Raw genomic sequence first — 27,905 nt, 5'->3', positions numbered from 1 at the left:
GATATTTCATTAATTTTAAATGAATAAAACAAAATAATTTCACATGATTATATATGATTTAATGGACAAGAAACCATAAAACCAGAGAGTTTATTTCAGTCTACATGTTTAGTTAACCAGATTTCAAGTTATACATATTTAGACAAGTAATTACAAAAATAGCTTAATTCTTTTACAACCAAATACACAACCGAAAAACATTCTCACAAAGTCAAGCTAATACTGTGATATATGATTGCTAAAACATCAAACTGTATTCAGATATTGTGCCATTTATTGGCTTCATTAAGCCTTCAAACGGAAACTGATAGAATCTGCAAAAGAAATAAACACATATAATAATGTTAAGTGACAGATAACCATCAGTTTCCAGTAAAATAATGCCTGAAGACCTGCGTGATTTGCAGGGAAACCATTCTGCTTTCGATATAATTTCTCACTCAACATGATTCGCAAATAAAGTTTGTGTGTCAGCTATTCTGTCTTAGCTTAAAGATATGCAACTCATTTACAGATATTTGTTTCATAGAAATACCTTTAACTCTTGCAGTAATATATGATGCACTAAACTTTCTTACAAACCCTTCTGAAGTGAAAAAAAAAAAAAAGGACTTTACATCAAGTTTATGCCACTGATATGGAAATTGTTTTTTTTGTGATGTCAGTAATACAACTTTGGCACTTTGCAGATATAATGTAAAAGGATCTTTGCAAAAATAAAACTGATCAGAGATGTTGCACATTGTCATTTCAGACCTAAACAAGAACTACCACTGCAGGGAAATGTGGCCTGCAACATGACTATTGCAACATAACGTGTGCCATTTAACAGGTCAGCTAGCTTTAATTACAGAGAAGAAGTTAGTATTATCAATATACTGCGTTTTCTCATACTGAACCAACACTGTTATCCTTCTACTAAATTTATCTTTGAACAATTTTACCTAATTGGAATAGAAAATTCTATTTTCATTTTTTCACATATTACTTATCTGTTTGTGTTCTTATGATTAATTTGAAGATCCTGTCTGAAATCAGATTAAGAACTTAAAAAAAAAGTATTTCAAACAACACTAATATTACTTAAAGCTACTGTTTGATATTCTGCAAATATTGCAAGGTTTGTGGTTGTGGACAAGAAATGGAATTAAAAATGTATAGCAGCCTGCATGTTGACGGTGACTGAAGATAATCAACCAATAAAATAGTGTGATTGTTCATATTCAGGCTAACAATGAAAATTCTGTAAATGCTTGCTGGTAAGTCATGACTAGTTATTAACCTGAACACGCACTCTGCCTTAAAAAAAGATGATTGCTTAATATTATTCATATTGTATAAAAAAAGTGCAACTAATATCAATGTAGAATATACAGATGTCTACTAAGAAAAAGTAATACTATTTCCCATTAATGTAAATGTATTTCTACACATGTAAACAGAACCAAATAATGATTCCATGTAATCTGTCCTGTATACGTGTAGCCATGATGCATGTGTGTCTGTGTACGTGTGTTGTTTTGCTGAGCATAGTGTGCATGTGTATGAAGAGTATAGCTTTAAACAGGTAGATAAGAGTTCTTAAAAAATATTTAAGCACCAAAATGATTCCATCTGAGAAAAAAATGTATTAAAAATGTATTACAAAGACTAAAACTTGTTGAAAGAAAGCACACACAAAAAACACCTCATAACTTACAGTTATAAACCACTGTGCTAAGGTGTATTGCTGAATTGAAATGAATAATTACCACAAAAAAAAAAATCAATTGTTTTGTATACATTTGTTTCAATTTTCATACTTAAGTCTGTTAGTCCATCAGTCCCAATGACTAATATTGGTTCAAAAATATCAAACAAACAACACACATTTAAGTCAGCAGCAGGAACTTAAAACAGTAAAACTGGCAACAGTAATTTAACATGTCTTCATCTGTGATTAAAAGATAATGATCACTGATGCTGAAAATTATTAAGAAAAGGATTTGATTGGCAAACATCTGTTTAAAGAACTAAAACATGAAACGGTATAATGCTGGAGTCGACCGGCTCCATGGTTGAAACACTGGAACACTGATTTAACATGAATACTGTGAATGGTTCCTTCAGATCTGGTCTTTTAGTTTTAGTTTCACTATCTATATATTCCACAAACATGTCAATGCATAGGAATGCAAAATGTCACTGGACAAAATCAGATATGAATATAACAGAATAAAATAAAACAACACACAAGTCACCACTGCTGCAAGTGTAAGCCATAAAAAAGGTCGACTTACTGACTTTTCCGAGTGGCTTGTTCAAATGGAAAGACTATTAAAGACTGCTTACTGCAAATAAAAACGAATCTACTGTCACTTGATGTTGCAATGAGGGACCACAAGTCATACAAGCTGTCAGGATGCTAAACAACACTGCGCCTTGTTATGATCATGCATTTAATTAGTGAAAACCTTTAGAAAAGAGCCGTACAAGAGATCTCCGTAACATGTTCAATGTATCCGTGCAGTAAATCCTTCCTTATGTGCCAGTGACATCATTGACTCCCAAAAGACTTATCAAACTGTCGCTTAACTTCATCAGTCACGTGTGTCTTCTCTTCCCAGGTGAATGTGGAGATGCGGTGTTCTCTGTCGCTCCCTCCTGGAGAGTTTCCCTAGCGGAGAATCTGAGTGTTCAGTATGACACGGAGGCCAACCTGCCCCCTCGTGCCCTCTGCTTGTCAACATGTCCTTTTTTTTTTCCTCTACCAGGCCCCGCACCCCCCTTCAGGGCTGAGAGAGACGCTTGCGTTTGAGCTTCTGCCTCGCCATCTCCTCCTTTCAGAAAACACAGAGAGAAGAGAGTACTGACCCACACTCCTCCATCTGCCAAGAGATCTGTCCATCAATCCAAGGATCCATCAGTCTGTGAGACCGGGGGGCACACACCGTCATTCCCAAACAGCGTTCATCATTACAATCAGGCAGCAAGTCAGACTTTGTTAGTAAGGCACTCCAACACTGTCATCTGGACTGTCCTTCTAAGTAAGAGTCCAACTGCCAGTTCAGTTTCTTGTCTTCAAAAGCACAGCAGCATTCTCAACAACACTGGATCTCTAGTTAAAAAAAAAAAATCATAATACTGTAGACTCAAAAAATGTCCTTATTAAAAAAATCTCAATATATTATATAAACGTTTTTATTAAAAAAAAAAAAAAAAAAAAGGGGGGATAAAAGGGAGCAGGTTGTTCGTTGTAGTATTCAGTTGCAATATATACCAGATCAATATGTACAGATTCCATGCTGCTGGTTAGTCATCACTGCAAATGAAGAACAATAGGGATTGATTATTAGTAGTTTATCAAACCAGAATCCAAACATGAGCCCTTTGTAATATACTTAGCAGAAAAAATTACTGGCTTCAGATACGCATGCCTCAAAATTACAAGCTCACACACTGTAATATACTTACAAAATGCCGCTGTATCAAATCAGAGTCAAGCAATGAATTTAATGCTGACAATCCAAGAGTAATAATCTCAGTGTATGCTTTGACTGTTAGCTGTTCACAAACCGTGCCTACTGCTTACTCTTAATCAAAATCTAATAATTTCATTAGTCCGCAATAGGCTTTTTTAAAGATGTATGACAACTCTTAACACTCACCTTGTGCCAGCAGCCGGGTATGGGCAGCCCATCTTGTCCCTGCAGGGAGAGAACAGCGAGGGAAAGTTAAAAGCCAGTGAATGTCAAGTGATGCATGCTTACAAACAGGCTGCAGTCCTGCAGGGCTGCTGATTTAAATATCAGCGACAACTGTAATAACGCTGTAAGTGTGCACTGCTTATGAGTGAAACTGCTGTTATGAAATAAAGCAAATCTGGAGACTGAGCAGTAAATAATACAAATTCAAGCAAAAGAGAATACAAAAACGGTCAAAAAGGCCAAAACATACTCTTTAATATCTGTGAATACTTGTCTTTGTAGTGAATACTGAAGTAGACCGACATGAGGTATGGATTGGTGACTGACAGCACATGCATAACAGAGTTTGAGAGAAATGAAAAAGGAAACAGAAGTGTTTGACCTAAAAGTAGCAGAAGTATCGGAAAGGATAACAAAGGCAGAGATACTGTACCACAGGACAGGGGGCCTCAGGGCCGGAAGGAGGAAGAGGAGGAGCTGGAGGGGAAGAAAGCCCTGCCTCCACAGAAAGACCTTTAGTCTCATCACAAACCTGTCAGTAAGAGCCAGTTTCACATTCACAGGATTGAGGAAGAAAATCAGAGAAAAGCAAAGAAAAGGACAGAAACAGTGCTGAAAGCAGGAAATACTGGATTTTTAAAAGGTGTGAGGGAAGTTATAATAAGCAAATCAATTTAAGTGCGCTGTACTGTAGCGTGTGTGTGTGTGTGTGTGTGTGTGTGTGTGTGTGTGTGTGTGTGTGTGTGTGTGTGTATGCGTGTGTGACATACCACAGGACAAGGCTGATCCAAGCCTGGAGGACCCTGCTCTCCCTTCTGGCCCTTTAGACCTCTCTTTCCCACTGCTCCCCTGTCACCCTGGACATGAAGAAGACAGCAGTCAGACACACGCGCACTCATAAAAGTATCACACAATATAGGTAATTGAGGATACAGCCTGTTTAGGCATTTAAAGTGGCAGAATTAAAGCAGTGATATTAATGCATGAAGACAGGACAAAATCATTTGTGTGATAAAGAATCACTACATGTCTAGAGAGACAAAATATATAATTGTTTGCGCTTTAATTAGGGTAATGTATAATGCCTTTGTGTGTTATGTACCAACCTTCTCTCCTCTTTCCCCTCGGTCACCTTTCTCTCCCGTCAGACCTGGGAAACCCTGGACATAGAAGCACAAATGGGTCAGAAGGTGGATTATCACTGGATACAGGTTAAAGTTCAATGAAAAATGAAAGGAAATGAAAATTATCTTCTCATTGAGAAACTCACATCTAGTCCAGGCTCCCCTGGTCTGCCCTGCAAACATACATTCACACAGATAACTCATAATTCTATTCAAGACCCACACGATCAAAAAACAAATGTAGTAAACACATTTATGGAGGTGATTGTGTTCTTACTTTTTCTCCCTTTGCACCTGGAAGACCCACTAACCCTGCAGATCCAGGTAGACCCTGGTGGCCATCAGGTCCCTGCAGTTAAAGTACATTGTCATCACTGTATCATGTCTACATACAGTATCTCATGTTTTATGATGGTATGGTAGTAAAGGCCTGGTGTCACTTACCCTGGGTCCAGGTGCACCAATGTCACCCTTCTCTCCCTTTATCCCGACTCCCGGCTCACCCTGCATTAGAACAAAGGAACACTGAGTACCAAACAACACATGTCATAGCCTCCACCAAATGCAGACTGTACATGGAGATACATGATACAGATACATGGTCTTGCACTCTTACCTTAGGACCAGGCATCCCATGCAGCCCCTGAAAAGCATTTTGTGCTGTGAGTGTGTGACAGCTACAGGTGTAAATAAGACATGTGACTAGTGTCTACCAGGGCTGGGATAGTGATATACTGGAAGTGCTCACCGTGGATCCAGGGGACCCGGGAACTCCTGGTGGGCCAGGTGGGCCAGGTGGGCCTGGTTGGGAAATCATCTGAACCTGACCACCATTGAAATTACAAGAGTCAAGCAAGAGTAGGAAGCCCATGTTGGCAAAGTTTAACTTAAGTCATGACCAGAGACGATTTTCAGGTTAAAGGACCTTAACCGTGTTTTTGTAAGTTTAGCTCTTCAACTGACCATTTTGCAAAGCATACGGGATACTGAGTTTCAGATATCTGAATATGTGTTTCCATTTCTATAAAGAAAACCAATTAGTGCAATCTCAAAACGTGCTTGAGTTGTGGATTCTATCGTCACTGACATAGTTCTTTAAGCTGAAGACTGCCTGAGGCCACAAAAATTTTTGATGAACTTCGGTGTTTTTCGCATGTGTTTCACTGACCAGGTTGTCATCCAGTCTGCAGTCGCCTTTCTCTCCTTTCTGTCCGTCCATACCCTGACCCACAAAGAGCAAGATGAACTTCCAGCTGTTTATGTACCTGTCACTGTTTGTATATCAGTGAAACATGTTTGCTGTCACTACTTACAGTAGGCCCAGAGAGCCCCATCTCTCCCTTCTCCCCTCTCTCGCCAGGTGGTCCTGTCTCACCCATGTCACCTTTAGGTCCCTGAGGGTAAAGAATTAAGAATGAATCTCACATTTATTTGGTATAAGGAGGAGTAGTAAAAAAGAAACCAAGTTCTCAAGCCAACATATCTAGCTTTAAAAACAATATTAACGCTGGAATAAGCCATTTGATTTTTAGGCTGGTATAAGCCGTGTAATTTTCTGCCTCTTTCCAACCATCTCACCTTCTCCCCATCAACTCCCGCTGGGCCAGGTAAACCGAGCTCACCCTGGAGGAAGACGAAGAGAGGAAAGATTCACTGAATTGATGAATATGACATTGCATTGGTAGGATGACAAGAGAGTTCAAAGTGCCTTACCTTTTCCCCTGGAGGCCCTGGGGGTCCAGGTGGTCCAGGTGGGCCCTGGAGAAAGACAGACAGAGGACAGATATGGACATATATTTAGACAAACTTTGTAATGTATCTCTTTATACACTGAATTACAATCCAGACATCTTTAAACCTGCAATAACTGAATTTAGGCCATTAGGGGAGCACTGGAAACCAGCTGTAAACACAACATTGGCACTTAATCGCATTTTAAGTTTATACTTTAAAGCTGCTATGTTCACTAGCAATTCTCTAACTTTGTGTACCATTTGGTGCTGGGCAGGCAGCCTACAACGATTTATTTATTTTTTTTTTTAATATCTTTTTTTATAAGAGCTTTTTGTGCTGAAAATGGTTGCCTCTTTTGTCTGAAAACATTGCTGATAAGAGCCGTGAGAGTGAACTCAAATAGTAAAGTTGCAGGTTGGAAAACAAAAACAAAGACCCGGAAGCAGTTTTAAACTTCATAGAGCTGAGGGGAACAGTAGAGTTAGTGATAATGCTCCGTGGGTGCATCACTTTGAATGACTGCTTTCACATACAAGTAATCAGGTGATTCATTATTTATATAAAAATACAGATTATAGCCACTTTAATTAGCTCTGTCATTTTTAGGACAGTCATACAGAAATATTGTATATACAGTATGTAGCTGTTTACTTTCATTGTTTCTCACAATAGTACAAAAACTGGCAACTCACAGAATTTAACTGTAATGCCTGAACTGGGGCCAACACAAAACAGTACTACAAGGCTGATGGATTTCACAATGCGGCCCTGACACTCTTTCTGCTGACTGGCACCAACTTGAAACAATTGTATCTTACAGAGATTGTCAAACAGTGCTGAATGTGGTTTGTGCTACACAATAGCCTGGCATCATTTTCCATTCTGTTGATTGTTTTGATGCAGGATGACAAAAAGAGGAGAAAATAAACATTCATGCGACTTTATGTAACAATAACAATGGATGAATATGGCATGCACAAGCATGCCAAATTCATCGCACGCCTTCTCCTATGCTGTCTAAAGAGTGACAGATCTCTTAAATCAGGCTCCTTAATCTCTACATCCACAATGTTACACTTGTTACTTCTCCCTCTGAAGTCCTCAGCCATCTTGAAGTAATAAAAAGGGAATCCATGTTATCTCCCAGGGGTGTACATCCTGATTCTCTCCTTTTTTCCAATTTCTGACTTTTTGTCTGTCTCCCATTAAAGCCATGGAAATCAACAGATGTTTACAAATAACTTGATCTGAGATATTCCATCATCGGAAAGTCGAGTCTACTCATGCAAATAATTATACTAAAAGCTGTAAAATGAATAATAGTAACAAACAGCCAGTTTCGACATCGTTTTAAATCAAATTCATCATCACCTCAATTTCCACCACAGACAAAACCAATACTGCTTTTCACACAAAAGAGTGAAAGAATCGTCCTTACCAATGAATCGTAACACAAGCTGGGTGGCTAATAAGCATTCCCAGCTGTAGTGGAGACCTTTTGTGTGATTTGGTGCCAACTGATCCATGTTTGCAAGAGGCTTCTGATAAGATCTCAGGGTTCGTGTTTTCACCGACTCCTTTGTAACTATCTCATGCTGCTGTCTAGAGCCATGCATGCAGCAGCTTATTTCATAGTGGTTTCTATGCAAATACACACTCCACTGCAGAGATAGCCATCTGTTATTAGCATGTAGCACGGTACAGGGTAGAATCAAAGGGTCTCGTGTGTAAAGAGAGGGATTTGGAACTGAGACTGTGGCGACTATGAAGGGTTCCTCTTCAGTCCTTACCGATGCATTAACCTTGCGCAACAACTGAGTAATCTGGAACAGCACAAATACACAGACAAAATAAACCATGCTGACCTATAGCAAGTTGCCATCGCATATCTTGTGAGGCACGGTGGATACGTAGCATGAAAACAAATTCAGAGCAATGTAACAAAGGCTGTTGATTTTTCTGCAGGATTAAGCATGCTTCTTTAGGCAACATGTTATCTGATAGAACACAACAGCTGTACTATATTTACTGGGGTTTTATGTTTTCTCCCAAATGAATACACAAGAGAGCTTGGTCAACCAGTAAACCAGGCACATTCAGTAATTCTCTTTAGCCGTGGCCTCTAGAGTGATATCCGATACATCTGAAGTCTATAGTTCTGGATAGAGGGCATCTACAAAAACGCACAGATCCACTGGTTGAAGCAGGTGGGGCAAGGAGCGGATAACACGAGTTGTGCACATATGCAATTCTGTGCAAGTCTGTGCATTATAATATGTGTTAGTTACTGATCACACCACCAAAACCATGCAAAAACAACAACAGATTACCGAAACACTGATGGTGTTGATGGCCTGTAAAGAAGAAATGGTGACGTATTCAGTTTTGTGGTTTCGAAAGCGAAGAAATCCAGACATGTTTTGAACTACACAGCCATTCTGGGCTCGAGTTTTGCCTGATTCCTAACTTGAGATACAGTAATAAATGCCCGATGGAATTTATGCATGCAACCATAAATCTGGTCTCATTGGCACTTTAATATTACTCACCTGAAAAGCATCTAGAAGCTTCCCATTGAAGTCAATGATGTCTGAGGAGCCTGCGGTGCCTTTTTCACCAGGATAACCCTGAAGCAGAGAAGGAAAAAATGAATGAGATATACTTGAACAACTTAAGATAATGATAACATATGTGTTCAATACAATAACTGAATGGTTAAAGAGGGCTAGCCCATTGGGTAATAAAACATACCGTGGGTCCCTCTGGTCCTTGCTCTCCTGTTTCCCCTTTGTCACCCTGTGGGATGGAAAATACACAATTTTATGGTAAAACCCTGTCAGACATTAGGCATTTAACATTTTTGATATAGTGTAAAACAATATTATTCATAAGAAACATAGTATTTATTGATCTGTGTATTCTTTAATGGCCATTTCACATTTGTCTCTTACCTTTAATCCTGGGAGCCCATCCAGGCCTCTCTCTCCCTTTTCTCCTATTCCTGGCTCGCCCTTTTTCAATATACAATAAACATTCAAGGTCAATGGATGAAAAGACATACATTTAATATAATCTGTGTATGAAACATGATAAGTGATGACTAAAGTTTATCTGTACCTTTGCCCCTGGAGGACCCTGTGGCCCTGGATTGCCGGGCTCACCATCTTCTCCCTGTCAGTTCATAAATGTCCAAAGTACAAATGTTTGGTCACGTGTTATTTCTCTAGTAGACAGTAAAGTTTGACAAGAAAGTTGAGGTGTTTGAGGGAGACAACAAGGAAGATAATTAAGTTGAAACAAGGCTGATTATCCACACACGATCTTACCGGCTTCCCAGGCAATCCCTGTGGTCCCTGAGGTAGAAATATAACAGGGTATCATAATTATCCAGAGAAAGACAAATCATCACACCAGACTTATGACGATACTTCATGAACAAAAATAAAATTGCTTGAGATGTGAGGAAAAAAAAGAAAGAATTTGAACTACCCTCACCTCAACGCCATCACGACCTGGAAAACCCTAAGGAGGACAGAGGAGAAACTTAGTTATGGTGCCGAATGCAGGTACATTTCCATCAAAGAGTTAAACTGCTGTGGCCACTAGATGTCAGTGTTCAACAAGGAATGACCGGTCCAAGGACTTGGGTTTGTCAAGCGCCCAAAGCAGGAGTACACGCAAACGGATGATAAATTAAGGGAAAAACCTGAAATAAATGAGTGGAGAAACTGGATGCAGATGTCTCTACACAGGGCACCAGGGCTCACTGAATGATGTGATGAGTGTGAAAATGAAGCACATCATATGCTATGGCCTCTTGCACTCGACCCAGTTGAACAACTATGAGTAACGTGTTGGGCAGCACGATGCAAAGGAGGCTAAATTTCCTTAAAATAATCTCCTAAACTTTCATGTGTTGAAATAAAGCAAACATTTATCATATTATTTACCTAAACATCCGCCACAGCAGTTTCATGTAGTCAAACATCAGACAGAAACTAGCTGTCCTTCCTTTGCTGCGATCCACCTCACAGATATAAACAACAAGGGTTCAAGGACACCCATGCTGGCAGGGTTGCTCACTTCCTCCTGATCAGCCTTTCCAAGATTTCAGACATCTGCCCACAACATGGAGCAGCTCTTAGCACCACTCTGCCTTGTTTTGCTGTTTTGGGTTATACAATGCCTTTAATCAACTTGGAGAGTACACTTGAAATCGACTAAGTTACAGGACAGGCCCCCTCTTTTTGACCCGGCTGTTTTTAGTCATCTTCTGAGCTGTGCTGGCTTTTCTCTCTTGTTGGTTCTGCATAAGCTCTCAACTCAGCCACTCTGGGACCGACATTTTTCACTTGAATCTCTTTGCTGTGCTGTGCCAGTTGAGGGTAACTGAGCATTCATTCCTTCCCTTGGATAAACAAAAATTACCTTCATAGTCTCCTTCCCTCTCTTCCATTTTATAACCACAGCTTTAAGCTTCCACTGCATATGAACTACCCCCTGGGAAGCAAAGTAAATTTTGAGAAACATAAACTGCCTCAGCCAAGGAGCAAAACTATTGTTTGGTGAGGCCGGCAAACTGCCCATGAACTCGCCACAGTGCCATATCTGTTTCAGGGGTGCACAGTGACACAGTCATGGTGGGAGGGTGGAGGATGGGGGCGTGTTGGAGAACTTTGTGGCCACTGTCTTACACAAAACAGATGAGGCCAGGAGTAGAGTTGCTATTCTGGGAGTTTTTAGGTAAGCCACAGCTCACTGGCAAACCCGGAAGAATGAGAATATGGGTTCACTACAATTTGATGTGTAGACCCATTCCCCCGTTAATACACGTGTATAAATGCACATTCACACACAGCATGCACACACAGAAACACAATCTGCGATCTAACACACCCTGCGGTTGAACCCAACCAGGTCAACACAATTGGAGTAACACAGCCCCTTATGATTGAGGTGTTTTAAGTGAAAGCATTCTCTGTGGTGCAACCTTAGTTTGAGGGTGAGGAAAAGGCGGTGAGTGATGAAGGAGGAGGAGAATAACAGCAACTGAGTGGAGTGTGTGGGTGTGTATGGGTGCCGTGTTTTGTATAGTGGGTGTACATTTGGCACTTTGATGCATGATGCAGGAGAAGCTCTTACCGACTCTCCAGCAGGGCCACGGGGCCCATCCTTGCCTGTGTTCCCAGGGGGGCCACGGGGACCAGGAGGACCTGGGGGACCAGGAGGACCAGCGGGTCCAGCCTGGCCCTGATCGCCCTTATGGAAAATAAAACAAAAAACAGAAGAATGAGGAAAGGAAATGAGAGAAAAAATATGCACATCCACATCCAACCGATAGGGAGCAATATCAGCGTTCATTTGAAGCCATGTTCGTGTCCACCCAAGTCCAGTATTCGCTAATCTTCTTTAAGCTCCGTTTTTGGACTTCACTAACTCCTGAGGGAAATATCTGCTCCCAAGCAGCTAATTGTTCAGCAGCCAGTTGCTGTCTTCTGCTTTTTTGTGCTGTGCAGGTAGCATACAGTGTGTGTTTTTTTTTTTAATACAGTTTTTTTCCGCTGAAAACAGCCTCCTGCAGCCAAAAATGACTTAACGAGAGCAGTGAGAGTGAACCAAATCAGTAAATTCTGCGAGCCGCAAAATCAAAACAATGTGGTGAAAGATGCTAAAAAGCTCCACAGAACTGTACAAGTAGTTATTTATCCACAATTAAATATTGCTTTAAATATCTGAAATACAATTCAGAGAAGATTCATGTAGACTTCACTTCTAAAGTCTTTGTTAACTCCTCCATCAGCTTAAATGCCACAAGTCCCTGCTCATAAAATCGATGGGGACTCAATTAGTGACAGCACAGAGAGACTGGCAGGAAGAGTGCAAGAGGCCAGTAGTAGTCTTCATCCTGTGAGTCAGACTGATATTTAGTCACAAACTGTAACACAGCCATACTGACAAATGCACTCTCACATATGAGAATTTGTGAATTGAGAAAAACATTCTGTTAAAATTAGGAGTTTCTTGTCTCTTTATGCTTCACAAAACAACAACTGAACTGTCACCTCATATTAAAGAACCTTTCATCACTGGATTTACATCTAACTGGGGGCATGTTTCCTCCTGAAAACCTTAACGCCCTCAAGAGTCTTTCTCATCACTGAAGGAGATGGAGGACCAATGTTTTCTCTATAGTCTCATGGTGAGACTTCTTGCGCACCCTCTCATCTCTACAGACATGTGGTGCATTATGGTTTGTTTTGTTGCGGTAAGCAACAAGGCCTTACAGCAGACTAAAACCTCATTTCCTTACATAGATAATTATTATGTGTCTATTAAGGTTAGGCATGAACTTAACTGTCACCAACAAAAGTCTTCTGTTCTCGCTGTAATGAGAAGCACACTTTTCTTGAGCCTGTCTGAGATGTGCGTGGTTCATCCTTCAAGTTGTTGTCCTAATTTTTTGGATGCTGTAGAACTTTTTATACAAACACTTTCTCCTAATCAGTTGTATTAATACAATCAAACAAGCCAGCACACACAGGGAAATTATGAAAAAAAAAAAAGGTTAAACATGAAATCAGTTAAATGTAGCTTGACTGAGAAAGGTGAAAAAAAGTGAGAAAGGAGGGACATGCATGGCTGATCGGAACATGAGTAAGAAAGGTTGATTAAAGTGTTAAAAATGCACACATGCCTTGGTTGTGGTCTACCTTCAGAAAGCGTCTCTGAAAGCTGCTCGACTGCTCTCCAGAGATAAAGCCATGGTCATATCTGGGAAAGACCATCTGAGGTGGAAGAGGTGCAGCAAAGACAAAAGGATAGACAGAGTAGAAGGAAAGACCATAAAGAGAAAGAAAGAGGGGAAGCACATGGAGAAGGTTGAAATAAAAGGGAGAGGAGAAAGTTAAATGAGTAAGGAAATCAGAAATCCACTTTTAACTGAGCAAGTCCAGAAGGGAGGGAAAAAACTGCTGCGGGAAAAACAGAGATGAGAGTTCAGCAGCCTCTGAATCTGTAAGCTAAAAGAGAAAGCTTAAGAAGAATTGTTTTGCTCCTCTGTCTGCAGGGATAGTGACAGATCAGCAGCCTGACAGAGAGAGGTGGCTGCTGGGAGGACTAGGGAACAGTTTGCTGGGAGGAACAAACCTTGACAGTGAGAATCTGATTACTGTGCAGGCCTGCATATGTGCTGTAGTTAGGGGGACCCTGAAGAAAGGAGTGACAGAGGGAAAGGTGAGCAACTCTGCATAACAACAGTCAAAAAGGGCATTTATAAATTCTGCAGATTTAATGCCGAGGACAAAAACACATCATCTGCAAATAGTGAGCCATATATTTTGACAAACCGAAAAAAAAGCGAGACCCAGTAACTGCCCTTTGCCCTTTCAAAAATATATATCCTGTCTCTCATTCAAACATGTATTTAACTGTGTGTGTGTGTTCCATTTAATGTCTTCCCATCCTACCCTTTGCGACCAAAACAAACAGACGTGGCTTGGCTCTTTCCAGCCAAGAGACAGTAAGTGTAATGCTTGTCTGTCAAGCTGAAAGGCGCAGAGGTTGTGTGCTGCCAGAGCACTGTGCTGCTTCTCTGGTTGAGTTCCCTCCAAAAACACATGGAAGGATGGAGAAACAGGCTGGAGAAAAGATCTAAAAGGGGGGCAGCAGAGGGACAGTTCGAAGAGAAAGAGGGAGAGATGCTGGTCTGCTCATGAGATCTCTGTTAACAGGCTGTGGTGAGCGCTGGATAGCTGGGGTTTTTCCCACACCACAAATGCCTCCTGCTCCCCTCTTTGCCTATAGATTCCTCCCTCCCCACTGTCACATTCAGTCATTCGCACCGTTCCCGCCATGGAGACCACATACACATATGCTCCTTAAACATCTCAAAAGAGAATAGGCTGTTTCACAGTGGGCTTCCCCTTTACCTCGTTCTCATCAGACCTGGCTGATACTAAGACAAACAGCTATTCAACCTTGGGGCCCCGTTTAACCATGGCCTTTTTGTACCTGCTCCTGGGGAGGCAAAGGGAGGCCTTGGCTGGGGATGAAACTCCCATCATGGCTTGTCTTTCAACACAGCTCCCAGGTGAACCAAGCAGTGACAATCTCCTTCGTATGGATTTGACAGTATGGAGGCTGGGAAAAATGGCTACCAGCTTCATGCCTTTCAATAAAAGATGCTTTAGAGAAAGATGCAACACGTGACCTTTTGTCACATGTTTTTGGTGGACTTATAACATCTGATTGTGTGTTATCCTGTGCTTGCCATCTGCCCCAGGATCAGCTTTAGCTTAACAAAAGGAACTGAAAATGATGGATTGGCAGGAAGTCACAGGTTGACAGAGATTCATGGCCACTTCCTGTTTTCAAATGTATTCTGTTATGTTCTTGTAGAGTTCAGAGGTGAAACAGCGTTAAGTGTTGAAATCAGGCGGCTGATATCTCCAACCTCCCACTGCACCACCTTTTATCTGCTCACCCTCAATGAACCTGTAGCGCTGTAATTCATAGCCGTTAAAAACACATCCAGAGAACAACAGCATTTCATTTTTAAGCTATTTAGCAATATCTATGAAATTTACCCTTGTGCCAAATGTCATTCACAACTACAGTAGTTTTAGGAGCTGCAAAGTTTATTTTGAACCAAGCCTTTGTCTCCAAGTGATACTCTGAAGTTTTTGGGCTGCAGACGAATCCAAAGACATCAAAGCAGCCGAAGCTTCATCCAAGTGCAATATTTACTGTTTGGAAGAACTATGTAATGCAGAATGCCTAAAAGATTTAATTCTTGCACAAACTATTACCTCAAAACCAAGAAGCATAGGCATGGAAATCAACTGGCTCATGCCATGATAGGAATCAGGAATTCCTGTAATGTTTCTGGATCGCACCATAAATATTGTTCAGCCCTGTCAAAATTTACACTCCATTTGTGCTCTGCAATAAAACACAAGCCGCTCACTTTCATTCCAATACTCTTACAAACTCTCGTTATGCCAATATTATCAGGTTCCAACTCTCGGAAGATTACACATACATTTCTAATTATTATTCTAAAACTTTTCTTTTGGTGGATACTTGCTAAAGAATTTTAGTAATAACAAAGATGAGCAGCAAGTGGCTACATGAGGGGATTTGTAGTTTTATAAATATTTTATGTATTAGTATTTTGAAAGTGCTTCACAGTCAAAATTTTGAACCTCATAAGACAGGGCACTGCCGGTATGGAAATTACTGGCTAACACTTACTGTCTCATATTGACAGTTATAGTAACATTATGTGGACTGCAAATCAGTCATTTCTTCAATTGAAATGAATGATTATGAAACAAATTATGACCAGTTTTGCTGGGCTACATCATTTACAATACTCATAAGACTCTGATGATTAATTTTCTGTCGAGTGGCTAATGTATATACTGACTTATTTTTATATTTAATCGACATGTCCTTTCAAGTTTGCTTTAATGCTTTGAGTTTGCTTTCTACAATTTGCCTTCGTGGAGAAAATGGAGAAAACTTACAGACAAAAACGTGAAAACAGCAGGGCTTTAGATCTTTGGGTTTGAACCCCAAACAGATGCATAGATCACATCATTAGTTCCGTCCCAATTTCATTTGGATGTGACCTTGACCTGATATATTCAAACATAATAAAACCAGAAAAACATTCAGGATTCATGGGGTACATGACTCCTTCAAAGAATCCAAGCTGTTCACCATGTAAAGCACAGGGGGCTTATTTTCAAACCACAGTGAATGAAGCAGGAGATAATTACATAGATCTCATGGTGGCTGGATTGATATCACATGAAAAGTCAACACTGAAAACGTGGACCAGATGCAGAATGAGGTTACTCTGTAACTTTAAAAAAAACAAAAAACTAAAAAAAAAAAAAAACAAAACAGTTTGGTTAAGCCGAGATGGCAGTTTTGGCAATGCCCCCAACCATTGGGTTTTGATGGTGAGGTTTAAGCATTTCCATCGATCTTTAATATCATCATTTGTCATCTCTGGCTTTGGAGATGTGGGTAGCTCAGACCTCATCATAGGAACCGGACTATGTTGTTGATGCAGTTGCTGGGGAAGCCGCACAGGGTAAACACACTTTTCTTTTGAATTATTAAAAAAACTTTCTTGAGTGTTGAAGGTTATGTGCACAGACCAAAGCTTGTGATCCATGTTTTTTGACATGCTTGTCTCCCTGTGTGTCCACATTGTTTCTCCAGTGTGATAACAAGCAAATGATGAGTAGTTTTCAGATGTTATAAAAACTCCAAAGAATGAAAATGTCTGTCTTCTTGGACTTTGATGTTGAATAGAAATGTAATTTCAATTGTGAATCCGTGGGTGTTTGCCTGGTCATAAACTAGAGCTGGCTTTGTCTCTGTTAAAGGATCTTTTGGAAAAACACTTATTTGTTTTCTTGCCATGTTTTAGATAAGAGATCACTCATCTAACTCTATCTGACTTAAGTGAAAAAGTGTGTTTTCGTCATGTTTGTCGTGCTTTAATGAGATATGATAGGACCTTTTGGAGGACCTGTTGTTTAACTTTTGATTCTGTCAATATACATAAAATGTAAGTAGAAACTGCAAAGGTACAGTATAAAGTTCTAAACTTATTCATCTTTTAAGAGAAAAATCATTGCTGAAAATGACTGAATGGAAAACGCAGTGTCTCTTGACCTGAAGAAAGGGTGAAAATTCAAAAAGGAGACTGACGGAGACAAAGACAATGCAAGAGAAAGAGGACAAAAACTGGAAGGAAGGTTTAAATCAAAGCTCATTTTTAAATTGTAAAGCTCTGCTGGGGAACGAAACACATTTCAAAGGAAAGATCTTTTCAGCTTGGTCAGCTGTAGTGAAAGAGAAGCTTGTAAAATTCATATACAACGGTCAAAACATCTCATTTAACCTTTTCAGGCAAAGACAGAAAACATGGCTTACCCGTGGCCCAATGTCTCCTTGGTCACCCTGGGAGAAAAACAGGAAAATAAAAATTGTCAGCAGTTATTAGCACTGTATATGCAGACAGGGCCAGTCATGCAAGAGAATGGTGCTGCTAGAGAGCAGCTATGATGGGAAAGAAGCGACTCAAAGGTCATCTGTCGCCAAACCAGCTCAGGATGTTGACATTTACTGTATAAATCAATTGATAGTCCACATTTGGAATCATCTGACAGGATGCGATCAGTTAAGTGAAAGTGGGAGCATACATGCTGGGGTATTGTTGGTTCTCTGATGGGGATTTGGAGTTCATGTTCGCATCACAGCACTACTAGCATGATTACATGTAGGGAGCCAGTTTTCCAAACCTCAGCATCATCCGTCATTGGCAATCCCCACTCATCAGACTGAGTCCTACATCTGACAGATGCTGCTTACTGCAGTTGTGTTGCTTTTGTGGTCGTGCGTATCTGGACAATTTCCGCTTGAGTGCAAAATTGTACACACGCACACAAACTTACTCATCTGTGTGTACACAAATGACCACATGCACAAGCATCCTCTGCCAGTTCCTGCAGCTCACTCGGTTGCCATAACGTCTTAGGCTGGGCAGAGGTTCACAGAGCGGGAAAACATCTGGCTATCATCGAGAGTCATGCAGAAGGCCTGTAAACCTGGTCAGCGCCTTGACTTGTGAATGTGCAGAGGCATTGAGCTCCTAACTACATGTAATCTATGGCTCATTTGATAGGCGTGCAGTGAAAACGTGATCGTGGGAGGGCGATGGACAGAACACCTATGGGGTTCTGTGTGTGTATGAGTCTGTTTCCATTGCAGTCTTTCTGAATCTCTCTGCCTGTGAGAAGAACATCCATACAGAGCACTGATTTGTCTTTCAGGGCTGATGAAATCCATATTGAGGCATACCTTTTCTCCCTTGGGTCCGGCTGGTCCCTGTAGGAGGGGGGAGATAATTGGAGACAGTTGGTCAAGATAAATCAGTTATCAGATGAGGGTCATATATCATAGTACAACACATCTTCAGCTGGCCTGGAGCAGGGCGTATTCGATCAAAAAGTAAGGAAAGGCAGTGATACCACATAATGCAGTCGTGCCATCGAGACTGCTCAATTACTAGTCACTTTTGTCTGAGCATGTTTCACAGTAAGAAGACCATATGACATGAGCTTGCAGTGGGAATCCCTTTTAAAGATTTCTCTTTGAGAGGTAAAAACTATTTTGCTGAGAGATAAGCCTTTCTCTGAGGGGAACTGAAGATGTTTTAAAAATGGAATGCTAGAAACACTTACTAAAAACATGGGGTCTCAAAACAGGCCCGTGCATTCACTTATGCTGTATGTGAGGCACTGCCACACACTCACACTTTGTGTTGGAAGGTATGACTTCGTCTAATGAACGCCAGGCCAACAGATGAGCTAATCCCTACCAGTTTGGCTGTGCTCTGCCCTCGTCCACCTCCGTGTCTCCTGTCTCAGTCTGTCCAATGCTGATTTAGTGGCAAAAGGACGCCAAATGTGGCGGCACCACGAACCGCAGACTGACTACAGGCTCTCTGTGACTGCGACAGAGAGACAGGAAGAGAAGTCCTGTTTGGAAACCTGCCACCAACCATGGCTAATCTCAGCCAAAGACTCTCTAAAAGTGACAACAAGGATCAGATCTTACCTCTTACAGCCCAGTCACCCTTTATGTTAAACTTCTTTGTGTCTCTATTCTCTAAACTGCTCATTCTTTCACTGTATTTCACCCTCGTTCCCTTGCTTGCTATCTGCGTTGATGGCTCCCTCTCTAATTTGTTCCCCCTTTCCTAACGTCTCCTCTGTCCGGCAGACGTCTTGGGTATTGTGGAGAGGATAAGCAGCTTGTGAATTTGACTGGCCACATGATGACAGGCAGCAGTTTATCTTCTGCCTAAAATTATGCAAAGGGTGTCTGAAATATTTCTATTTGGTGGAATGGTGCAGCCTTAAAAACACTAAGTCTTAGGTTTAAATATTTCATTCAGTGTAAACATCTTATATCTTTATTGAAAAGCTGGATCAAGCTGATATAATACATATAATCCTGTATATTGCACACACTTTATGACATACTGTCAGAGAGTCTGGAATAAGATGATTTCTCTAACCTTACAGCCTCTTAAAGGGGAAATTAAAAGAAACTGGATGTTGAGGGGTTATTATTTCCCCCTACATCCCTTGAGTAGTGGTTTTTACTGCAGACCCTCGGTGATGGGGAGAGCCCTCTTAAAGGACCGACCCAGCTTGAGGTCTCGTTTAGCAGGAAACAACAGCCTGATGGTGTTTGGAGAGGAGCTATTCAAACAGTTCTCATTCTGCTGTGAGAGGTTTACGTTCTCATCAGGCAAAGCAACCAGAGAGAAGGGCCGAGGAGTACTATAATGACTTTTTAAAGAGCCTCTGTTGAAAGTTGTAAACTCTATTCTCGCTGGTTTGTAAACCATTCGCTCTGCTCTGCAAGTTCCACACTACACCTGGGTGTGTCTGGGAGTGCGGCAGGGTTTCAGGGGAAGGTTGATGGATGGGACTCAGAGGTGGAGTGCAAAGCGGATTTCAAAACTCCGTTCAGTTGAGCCATGACTCCCCTGTGGCCGTGAGCCCTGGGAACACTTAGGAGGTGGAACAAGAAACAAGATGGCTACCGTGGGCATTCCCACAGGCGCAGTAAAAATGATTGATGAGGTATAGCAAAGCGTCACCTGTCTTGCAGGCCAAATAACGCCCTGCATTCACAGTTGGACAATCTTAGAGTATGAATTGTTTCAGTGTAATTGATATGTGTTATTGGAAAACCAAAACAAGACAACAGGTTTGTGATGGTGTACCTGGCTTCCTTTAGGACCTGGTAAACCCTACAAGGAGAAAAAACAGAAATAAAATTAAATTCAAGTCAGTCACTTAAAGCGTTTTTTACAAATTTGTGTTTGGGAATACTCACTGGTTTACCATCCAATCCAAGTGGACCCTGTGGGAAGGCAGATAAAGAAAAATGATAAAAAGACAAAAGTAGAAAGTTGCATGTGCCATGTTGACACAAAACCATTAAATGAATAGTTTGCCATTTTGGGAGATGTGCTTATTCACTTTCTCGCCAAGAGATAGATGAAGAGACTAATACCACTCTCATGTCCCTGTTTGGTATCAATCCTCTCATCTAACTCTCAGGAAGAAAACCAGTACAGTTAGTGTATTTTAAAAAATGTAGAACTATTCCTTCAATTACTGGCTTCAAAAACGTCTAATGTTGTGAATACAGGGAATGATTAGGTCACTGTGAAGACACTGTTTATTTTAAATCTTTCCCTTCCAAAACATCATAAAGCGTCTGTTATTTACTAGTAATTCATAATATTTGAGTCTTGTCTCCATATCTCTCAGGAGACAAAGTAAATGATCTTAGGTTGGGAAAAACAGTTAAGTGGATTTGGAAAAAAAAAAATCTGTCATGAGAGGACAGTAAAAAGCCAGCTTGTAAACAACAGAGAAGAAACAGCTGCAACTACTGGAAAGCTGGAAGATAAAAAGTAGAAAAGCGAAGAAAGTTGTTTTATGTATATCCTGCCCCATTTAACTCTGTCTGTGTGTGTGTGTGTGTGTTCGCACACATAAAGGCTGAGATATTGAGATGTTTCCAGGTGGCCGTGGTTTAAAATTACTCTGAGATTAAGTGTGTGGTGTCCAACATGATAGACTGTGGGCGGATTTGATACAGCTGTATTAATCTGCCACACAATGTTTGCGGTGATGAGATAATCCAACAGCCAGTTAAATACGTTAAAAGTCCCCGTCGAGCCTCAACCAAGTGCTGAAACAGCAGTTCAAGTTGTCCACTTTGTTTACCTCAATAAAAACAGCCAAGCCGTCACTGAACCTCCTCTGCAAGGCAACACTTAGTTCAAAGGCACAAACCTTTAGATCCCTACTTACAAGAAAAGGAACACTTGGCTCTTGGATCAAACTTTCCAGACATACTTAAATGTGATGTATGTGGTAAAGGCTAATGTTGACTTCCTCTTTAACGACCATATTCAATGTTAAGCTAACAGTTTTTACAGGGTCCCTCGAGTTATGGGTTGCTTGGCCCTTTACAGTCCTGGTGGCTCTGCAGACTGGAAACCACCATTAACAGTTGTCACCTCTGGCCTTGGATTGCTGACATAGCTTCATCTTTTTCTCTTCATCTCCCTGCTTTACCAGACTCATGGGTGCTATCTGGCTTGAAGCCGTGTAGTGAAAACCTACCACAGTGTCATCGCCGCCTACTTTTATGGATGGACAGTAGGCACATAAGGACGAAGGCGAGAGGAGAAAAGGAGGGGAGGGATTGACTTGTGGAGTGGCTGTCATTAATAGTTCATATGATCGTTTACTGCCCATCTTTAGTCCCATGGCATGGCTGTAAACTCTCATCAAAAATGTGGTCAGTCTGTATAAAAGAGTTCTAGAAAAAATACAGAGAAAATCCTTTGAGGCGCCCAATGTTTTTTTCATCAAGGGGCCCCTTGTGAAATCAGCAGTAGGTGACTGAGACTGGGGTGGACCAAATGACTGGGACCAACTGGACAGCAATTATTTCAATAATTTTTGTGACTGTCTAAAGTTGAGAGGAGTGTGAAGAGTAAGGATCTAATGCTCTGTATCTCTTTCACTGGATTCTAAGTACAGTACGGGACAGGTGGTAGTTCCATTGCTCTATTAAATGCAGCATGTTGTGTTTATCATGTCATGCATACAAGTGTGAGAATTCGAACGAGCCTACAAACGTCCCAGTGAGTTTTCCCTGCTATCTGTGTCCATGTCTCTGGATCTCCGCACTGGTATACTGTATGTATGTATGCGTGCGTGCGTGCGTGTGTGTGTGTTTTTGTATGTTTGTGAGTGCATGAGCGAGGTGATATCTCTGCATCTGGGAGCGTTTAGGGCTCAGCTCATTCAAGACTTGTTGGGATGAGTGGACGAGGTGTACATTGCGAGGTCATGGGCTGCTGCAGAGTCTGAACTCTAGCAAAAAAAGACTGATTTATGGCTGCTAACAAGCCACACAGTGGCCTGTGAATGGTAGGTACTATTGCTTTGTGTGTGTGTGTGTGTGAGAGAGAGAGTGTGTCTTCCTTTGTTAGGATGTGTATGTGTGTTCTTCATTTTTGTGTCTGTCTGTGAGAGCAGGTTCATGCTCAACAATAAATCCCTGAATCTAATATCTGGCAGCTGACAGTTTGCACATAGTAGTATATAACTTCTATGACTCGCTTACTTACTGTTATCCAATATGGAATATAGTAGGATCCAAAAAATAACTACGGCTACCTGGAGCAATAATTCAACAAACAATATGGAAGTAAATGGATGCTCTTCTATGACTGACAATGATACTTTAAAATAGACAAGCCTTACTTAAATCAGCAACAGAGGTCACAGGGAACCTTTGATGTAAACCAAGTGCAAAATGGGCCAGTAGGGTCTATTTGAATAACAATGTATGAAACACAGAAGCTGAGGAGATTGGATTTTGTTGTGTGGCCCCTAATATATTTTGTGCTTCTCTTTCTGTGTAGTCACATTGTTATATTGCACCTCTTGTGTGGTACAAACCTACAATACAAGACAGACTGCATGGCAAGAAAAAGGGCTGGAATGCAAATAAAAATAGAAAAAGAAGAAAAAAAAGAAATGAGCCACTGCTAAAATCTCTTCATCTCATACCACCAATGGATCAGGCCGCAGAACTAAAGGAAGGAAGGAGGATAGAGCAGCACTGAAGGAAAAAGATGGGAGATTAATGTTAAGAAAAAGTGAGACTACCACCAAAACCTCAAGTGAATGTGGGGGAAAATTAAATAATACCATTTTTATGTGTGTGTGGTTTCTTGTGTGTCTTTCTACTCTGCAAGGCCATCTTGTCCTGCAGCGTCCCTCAGCAGATTTAGAAAAAGAATAAAAAACAGACTTGACTCAGCATTCCCACCAATTAGACGGCTTTTAAACACATTTCTGGAAAATAACTTGGCCTGCAGGAGCGCATATGTCTCTGTCTGTGTTTGCATATATGTGTATTTACATGCTGACACATACATATGTTTGTGTGTGTGTGTGTGTGTGTGTGTGTGTGTGTGTGTGTGTGTGTGTGTGTGTGTGTGTGTGTGTTTGTGTGTGAGAGAGTGTGTTTCTTAACCTCAATGAAACAGGGTAAGGGGTGTCTTTACTGTCTTTATTGTCCTCCCTGTGGTGCCAACTGGTAATTATCCAGTGGGATGTAATTGTTGAGGATGCAGCTTGAAAAGTTGGTGTCTGCACATCAGAGCAGACGTCTCAGTTAGAAATACACATGGTAATGTGCTGCACATATCAGGCTCGATGAGCGTAATTATGTGATGTCACAATAGAAGACAACGGGGAGAGTGGATGCTCTTTTGAGAACCCTTTCCTCTAACCTGGTTCTACTTTCCTTCCTTCTCTTGAATCCTTTGATATCATCATTTCCTCTCTTGCTGTGATCCATAAACCCTCCTCTGAATATCTTTCGGTTCCTCCTCCTCTCTAGTTACCTTCATGTTGCCACAGGGACAAAACTCTACTACATGTCAGGGCTACATGAGCACAATTTGTGATACATGATATTTGCTGCTTTGGAAAAAAAAAAAAAAAAAAATAGTGGCTGCATCCAGAACCAAAGAGCAGAATAAAGCATACCAGAGTGCTGTGTGATTTGGGACAGAAAATTACTGACATGTTGTTGGGTGACTGTCTGGCTTTAATCTGCGCTCAGCAGCCTGAAAGGGTAAACAATGGAGGCCTCGGCCTATTTCTGCTGAGTGAAGTCCACTGTCTGTCACAGACTGGAACTCTCACATAAACATGCTAGTGGCTGGGTACCCTGGTGAATGAGCATATGAATGAGAACCAATTGGTGTGCGTGGGTGTGTGTTTACCCCTCTACGCTGTTCTGTCAGTCTGTCTGACTCTGATTGTTTGACAGCGGGAAGGCTCTTTTCTGAAACTGAAGCCCTTTGCCTGTGATTTATGAGACGAAGAACTGACACGAGGAGAAAAAAACATACATCAGCACACACAGACACACACACACACACTTGTCACAGTGTTATGCTTCAGATGCAGACAAACCACATGTCATTAACACCGTTTACCATATTACTGATGTTTCAGTGGAAGCGGGCGGTTGTATGTATTAGTCTGATGAACTTTATGTCTGCGAGACATGTGTGCCTCACACAATGGCATACATGCATGCATCTTATATAACAATCGTTAGTTGTTCATACTGCTGAGTTATGTTTTTAGTATTATGTTTTTATAGTTATGTTTTTAGTAATATTTCTGCCTGTTGAGGGTTAAGGCTCGAATTCTATTTAAGTCAGAGAGACATAATAAGGGTGAGAGAGGGCAGGAAATGGAGTAAAGTGCTGGAAAGCAATCTAGCTGTTTGTTTTAACAATGGGGAAAAAAAGAAAGAAATCTTGTTGGCACAAGTCAGTGACACAACACAGTTTGCACCGCAGTGCTCTCTGGATGAGCTGACTTGACTCATTTGTGTTGTTGTGCGCATGCCCTCTCCATATGAGTGTGTGAGAGAAGTTATTAGTGGGAAATCATATCTCACACACACACACACACACACACACACACACACACACACACACACACACACACACACACACACACACACACACAAAGACATCTGACCACTTCCACAGTTCTGGCCTTTGTTACAGAGATGTACATGAACTATGGGTGGTTGGAAGGAGTTCGCACACATGGACACAGATACACAAATGCTGCTGGCCGACAGGGGAAGAAGAATGCCCCTTTTTAAGATTCACGGCGGGAAACGTGATCACCTCTGCTCCTGCTAAATGAAACAATGTGCAGTCTGGGTTAATTGTCTGTATGATTAATCTACTGTTGTCTCACTGCAACTTCATACATGCAGCTTCCCAAGTCATCATACCCATACATATGTATCATAACAGGAAGCTGCCTCTTACACTACAAAAAACAGAGCTCCTCCAGTTGTAATATTGTTTAATCTATATAATTATAGAGCCATAAGGATTGATTTCTTTATGCTAACTACACTGGGAAGCATTATCCTGATTATATAGATTTAAAGATGTAAATTACACCATTTTTATTAAGCCGATGTCTTGCAGCTCTAAACAACAACATTACAATGTGCCAAGCCTTTGGGATTCCAAATGAAGACAGTGACAAAGATGAACAGAGTCACAGGCAAACAAACACAAATGTAGACACACTTCTCTGTGTGCTCGGTCCACCTGTGTGTAATTAGCAGCAGGCATTTCCCGTCAGGAAGGCTGTGCAGTGCCAGGCAGACTGGGAATCTGACTGGGAGAGAGTCCCCTGGGGAATGAACTTCCCAAAATTCCCAATGAGACAACATAGGCCTAGATAATGACACAACCAACAAGACGCCGTAGAAAACAACACCGGGAGACTACTTTGGGTCACCAAGGAAGGATGAGGGCGTATCTGTATTATATGATGAGAATTCGATGATGGCTGTACCACAAAACACCAACAGATCCATCAGCTGTTTCAAAGTCAGAAATCAGACTGGCCACTGGAGGCCACTATATCTCTGGATAAAAAAACAAGAACTGGCTCTCGGTCATCTGGTACACCTCACTTATGGAAATCAGTGATCTGCTTTGCATTCAGTAGTTGTGGATGTGCACAGTTACGTTATCCAAAGTATTAAACCCCATTTAAAAGCTAAAGGCCATGATTTGTGCCTTGTGGAATGTTTCACATTTTCATTGCTATGGTTTACACTCCTGTTGTTAATGTTTACTGATGATATGTTGATAGGGCTGTGCCTGGATATTTATTGCTTTTCATGTTTTATTATTTTCTTTTGTGCACCAAATATGTTTTTTTTTTTTTTTTTTTTTTACTATAGCCTTGATTCACTAAGTTGTAATATTTCTAACTGCCAAAGGGAAATAAAAACTTTCATCTCATCCAACCACTCTGGTCAATCAATGTCTGCAGTCTTTAAATACAACCGTCTTTGTGCTTGAGTCATTTCTCAGTCATTGGGCAGGATACAACACTGATGAAGAACAAGTGGTGAAAATCGCAGGAGGAGGCAAGAAAGCAGGTAGCGGTTAGACTAAAGGTAATTTCTTTAAAAAGTGTAGAGAAGAAAAGCTGGAATAAATCAAGCGAAAAACAACTAAAGGGAGAATAGAGGCATGATTGGGTGAATTGAAGAGTGACAGGATAAATAACAAATCAAATTTACCGGGTATCCATCCCGTCCAACCTTGCCCTGGTGAGGTTAGACATTAAAGCATGAAGCATTAAGACAGGTTAGAACAGAAACCAACAGATGCACACAACACGCTGTGTTTACATCAAGTCATCTGATTATCATGTGACCTTATACACTTTATGCTAATGGGGGATTAAAATGATGTTACAGGATCATGGTTCTGTTTTTACAAAAGCTTTAATTTTGTAGTAACTGGGTTTATTCATTATCAAGTTAAAAATAGTTGGAGCTGGAGCTGGGATGGAAGAACTTTTGACAGTTAAGATTTGAGATTTACTTTGAAAAGTGGGCCTTGTCTGAATTTTGTGTTTTCAAATTGCCATTTACATTGTTCTTGGGTTATTCTTGACAGCTTCCAGCCGATATACTTGACTCAGACAAATTGTACCGACAGATTGTTACTTTGTGGAGTGGCAGGCGACTCCGCATGACCACGCCTTCCCATCGCCTTTATGTCCCGTAGGCAAGATTTTGGATGTGTGCAGGAAAAAGAAAATGATACATCGCTTCATGCACATTTAGTGTAAACCAGCTGCACAGACAGTTTTCTCCTATAAAACCATTCCCAGGATTTAAAAAATGTCAGCCGGACACGCCGTTCCATTCGGATGTTGCCATAAAAGCATTCCGGTGCGTTTCGTTTCTAACTCTACGTATCTGATCAGTGCCATATGTGACCAAAAAATTAAAATTAAAAAATAAAAAATAAATCAGAAATCAATCTTCCCAGGTAGCCCACAACAATTCAAATTTAAATAAATTAAAAAAAAAAAGAAAAATATAAACCTGAAGGGAACAGCTGTTTCTACATAATGTGTATTTGTGTGTGTGTGTGTGTGTGTTTTATCTGTTGTGTATGTGTGTGTGTGTGTATGGGTGTGTGTCAGCAGGAGTTATAGTCCCACAGAGGAGAATAACTTCTTGCTAATAAGTCACCCCTCACTAACCATCACCATGAAACACATGAAACACACAGACAAACACAGATCCAGTCACGCACACAAGCACACACACACACACACACACACACACACACACACACACACACACACAC

General features: G+C 40.9%; 1 protein-coding gene across 1 annotated transcript in view; it reads right to left on the bottom strand.

The window, feature by feature from the left end:
* Window positions 1-47: 47 nt before the first annotated feature.
* Window positions 48-27,905, bottom strand: part of col23a1a (collagen type XXIII alpha 1 chain a) — a 115,780-nt gene continuing 87,922 nt past the window's right edge. The window contains exons 5-32 of the mRNA XM_040120815.1: window positions 26,822-26,848; window positions 20,477-20,503; window positions 20,364-20,390; window positions 18,425-18,451; window positions 17,498-17,524; window positions 13,691-13,750; window positions 11,687-11,803; window positions 10,040-10,066; window positions 9,871-9,897; window positions 9,662-9,715; window positions 9,496-9,555; window positions 9,296-9,340; window positions 9,094-9,171; window positions 8,875-8,898; window positions 6,524-6,568; window positions 6,389-6,433; window positions 6,124-6,204; window positions 5,979-6,032; window positions 5,559-5,633; window positions 5,427-5,453; window positions 5,255-5,314; window positions 5,088-5,159; window positions 4,957-4,983; window positions 4,793-4,846; window positions 4,457-4,543; window positions 3,648-3,686; window positions 3,260-3,301; window positions 48-3,097 (exon numbers count right to left, since the gene is read on the bottom strand). Of these exons, the coding sequence (XP_039976749.1) occupies window positions 3,299-3,301; window positions 3,648-3,686; window positions 4,457-4,543; window positions 4,793-4,846; window positions 4,957-4,983; window positions 5,088-5,159; window positions 5,255-5,314; window positions 5,427-5,453; window positions 5,559-5,633; window positions 5,979-6,032; window positions 6,124-6,204; window positions 6,389-6,433; window positions 6,524-6,568; window positions 8,875-8,898; window positions 9,094-9,171; window positions 9,296-9,340; window positions 9,496-9,555; window positions 9,662-9,715; window positions 9,871-9,897; window positions 10,040-10,066; window positions 11,687-11,803; window positions 13,691-13,750; window positions 17,498-17,524; window positions 18,425-18,451; window positions 20,364-20,390; window positions 20,477-20,503; window positions 26,822-26,848 (1,296 nt within the window). The 3' untranslated portion in view covers window positions 48-3,097; window positions 3,260-3,298. The remainder of the gene's footprint in view (window positions 3,098-3,259; window positions 3,302-3,647; window positions 3,687-4,456; window positions 4,544-4,792; window positions 4,847-4,956; window positions 4,984-5,087; window positions 5,160-5,254; window positions 5,315-5,426; window positions 5,454-5,558; window positions 5,634-5,978; window positions 6,033-6,123; window positions 6,205-6,388; window positions 6,434-6,523; window positions 6,569-8,874; window positions 8,899-9,093; window positions 9,172-9,295; window positions 9,341-9,495; window positions 9,556-9,661; window positions 9,716-9,870; window positions 9,898-10,039; window positions 10,067-11,686; window positions 11,804-13,690; window positions 13,751-17,497; window positions 17,525-18,424; window positions 18,452-20,363; window positions 20,391-20,476; window positions 20,504-26,821; window positions 26,849-27,905) is intronic.

The sequence above is a fragment of the Xiphias gladius genome, chromosome 23 (assembly GCF_016859285.1).
Source record: "Xiphias gladius isolate SHS-SW01 ecotype Sanya breed wild chromosome 23, ASM1685928v1, whole genome shotgun sequence".
NCBI classification, from domain to species: Eukaryota; Metazoa; Chordata; class Actinopteri; order Istiophoriformes; family Xiphiidae; genus Xiphias; species Xiphias gladius.
This window is presented reverse-complemented; position numbering and strand designations above follow the sequence as displayed.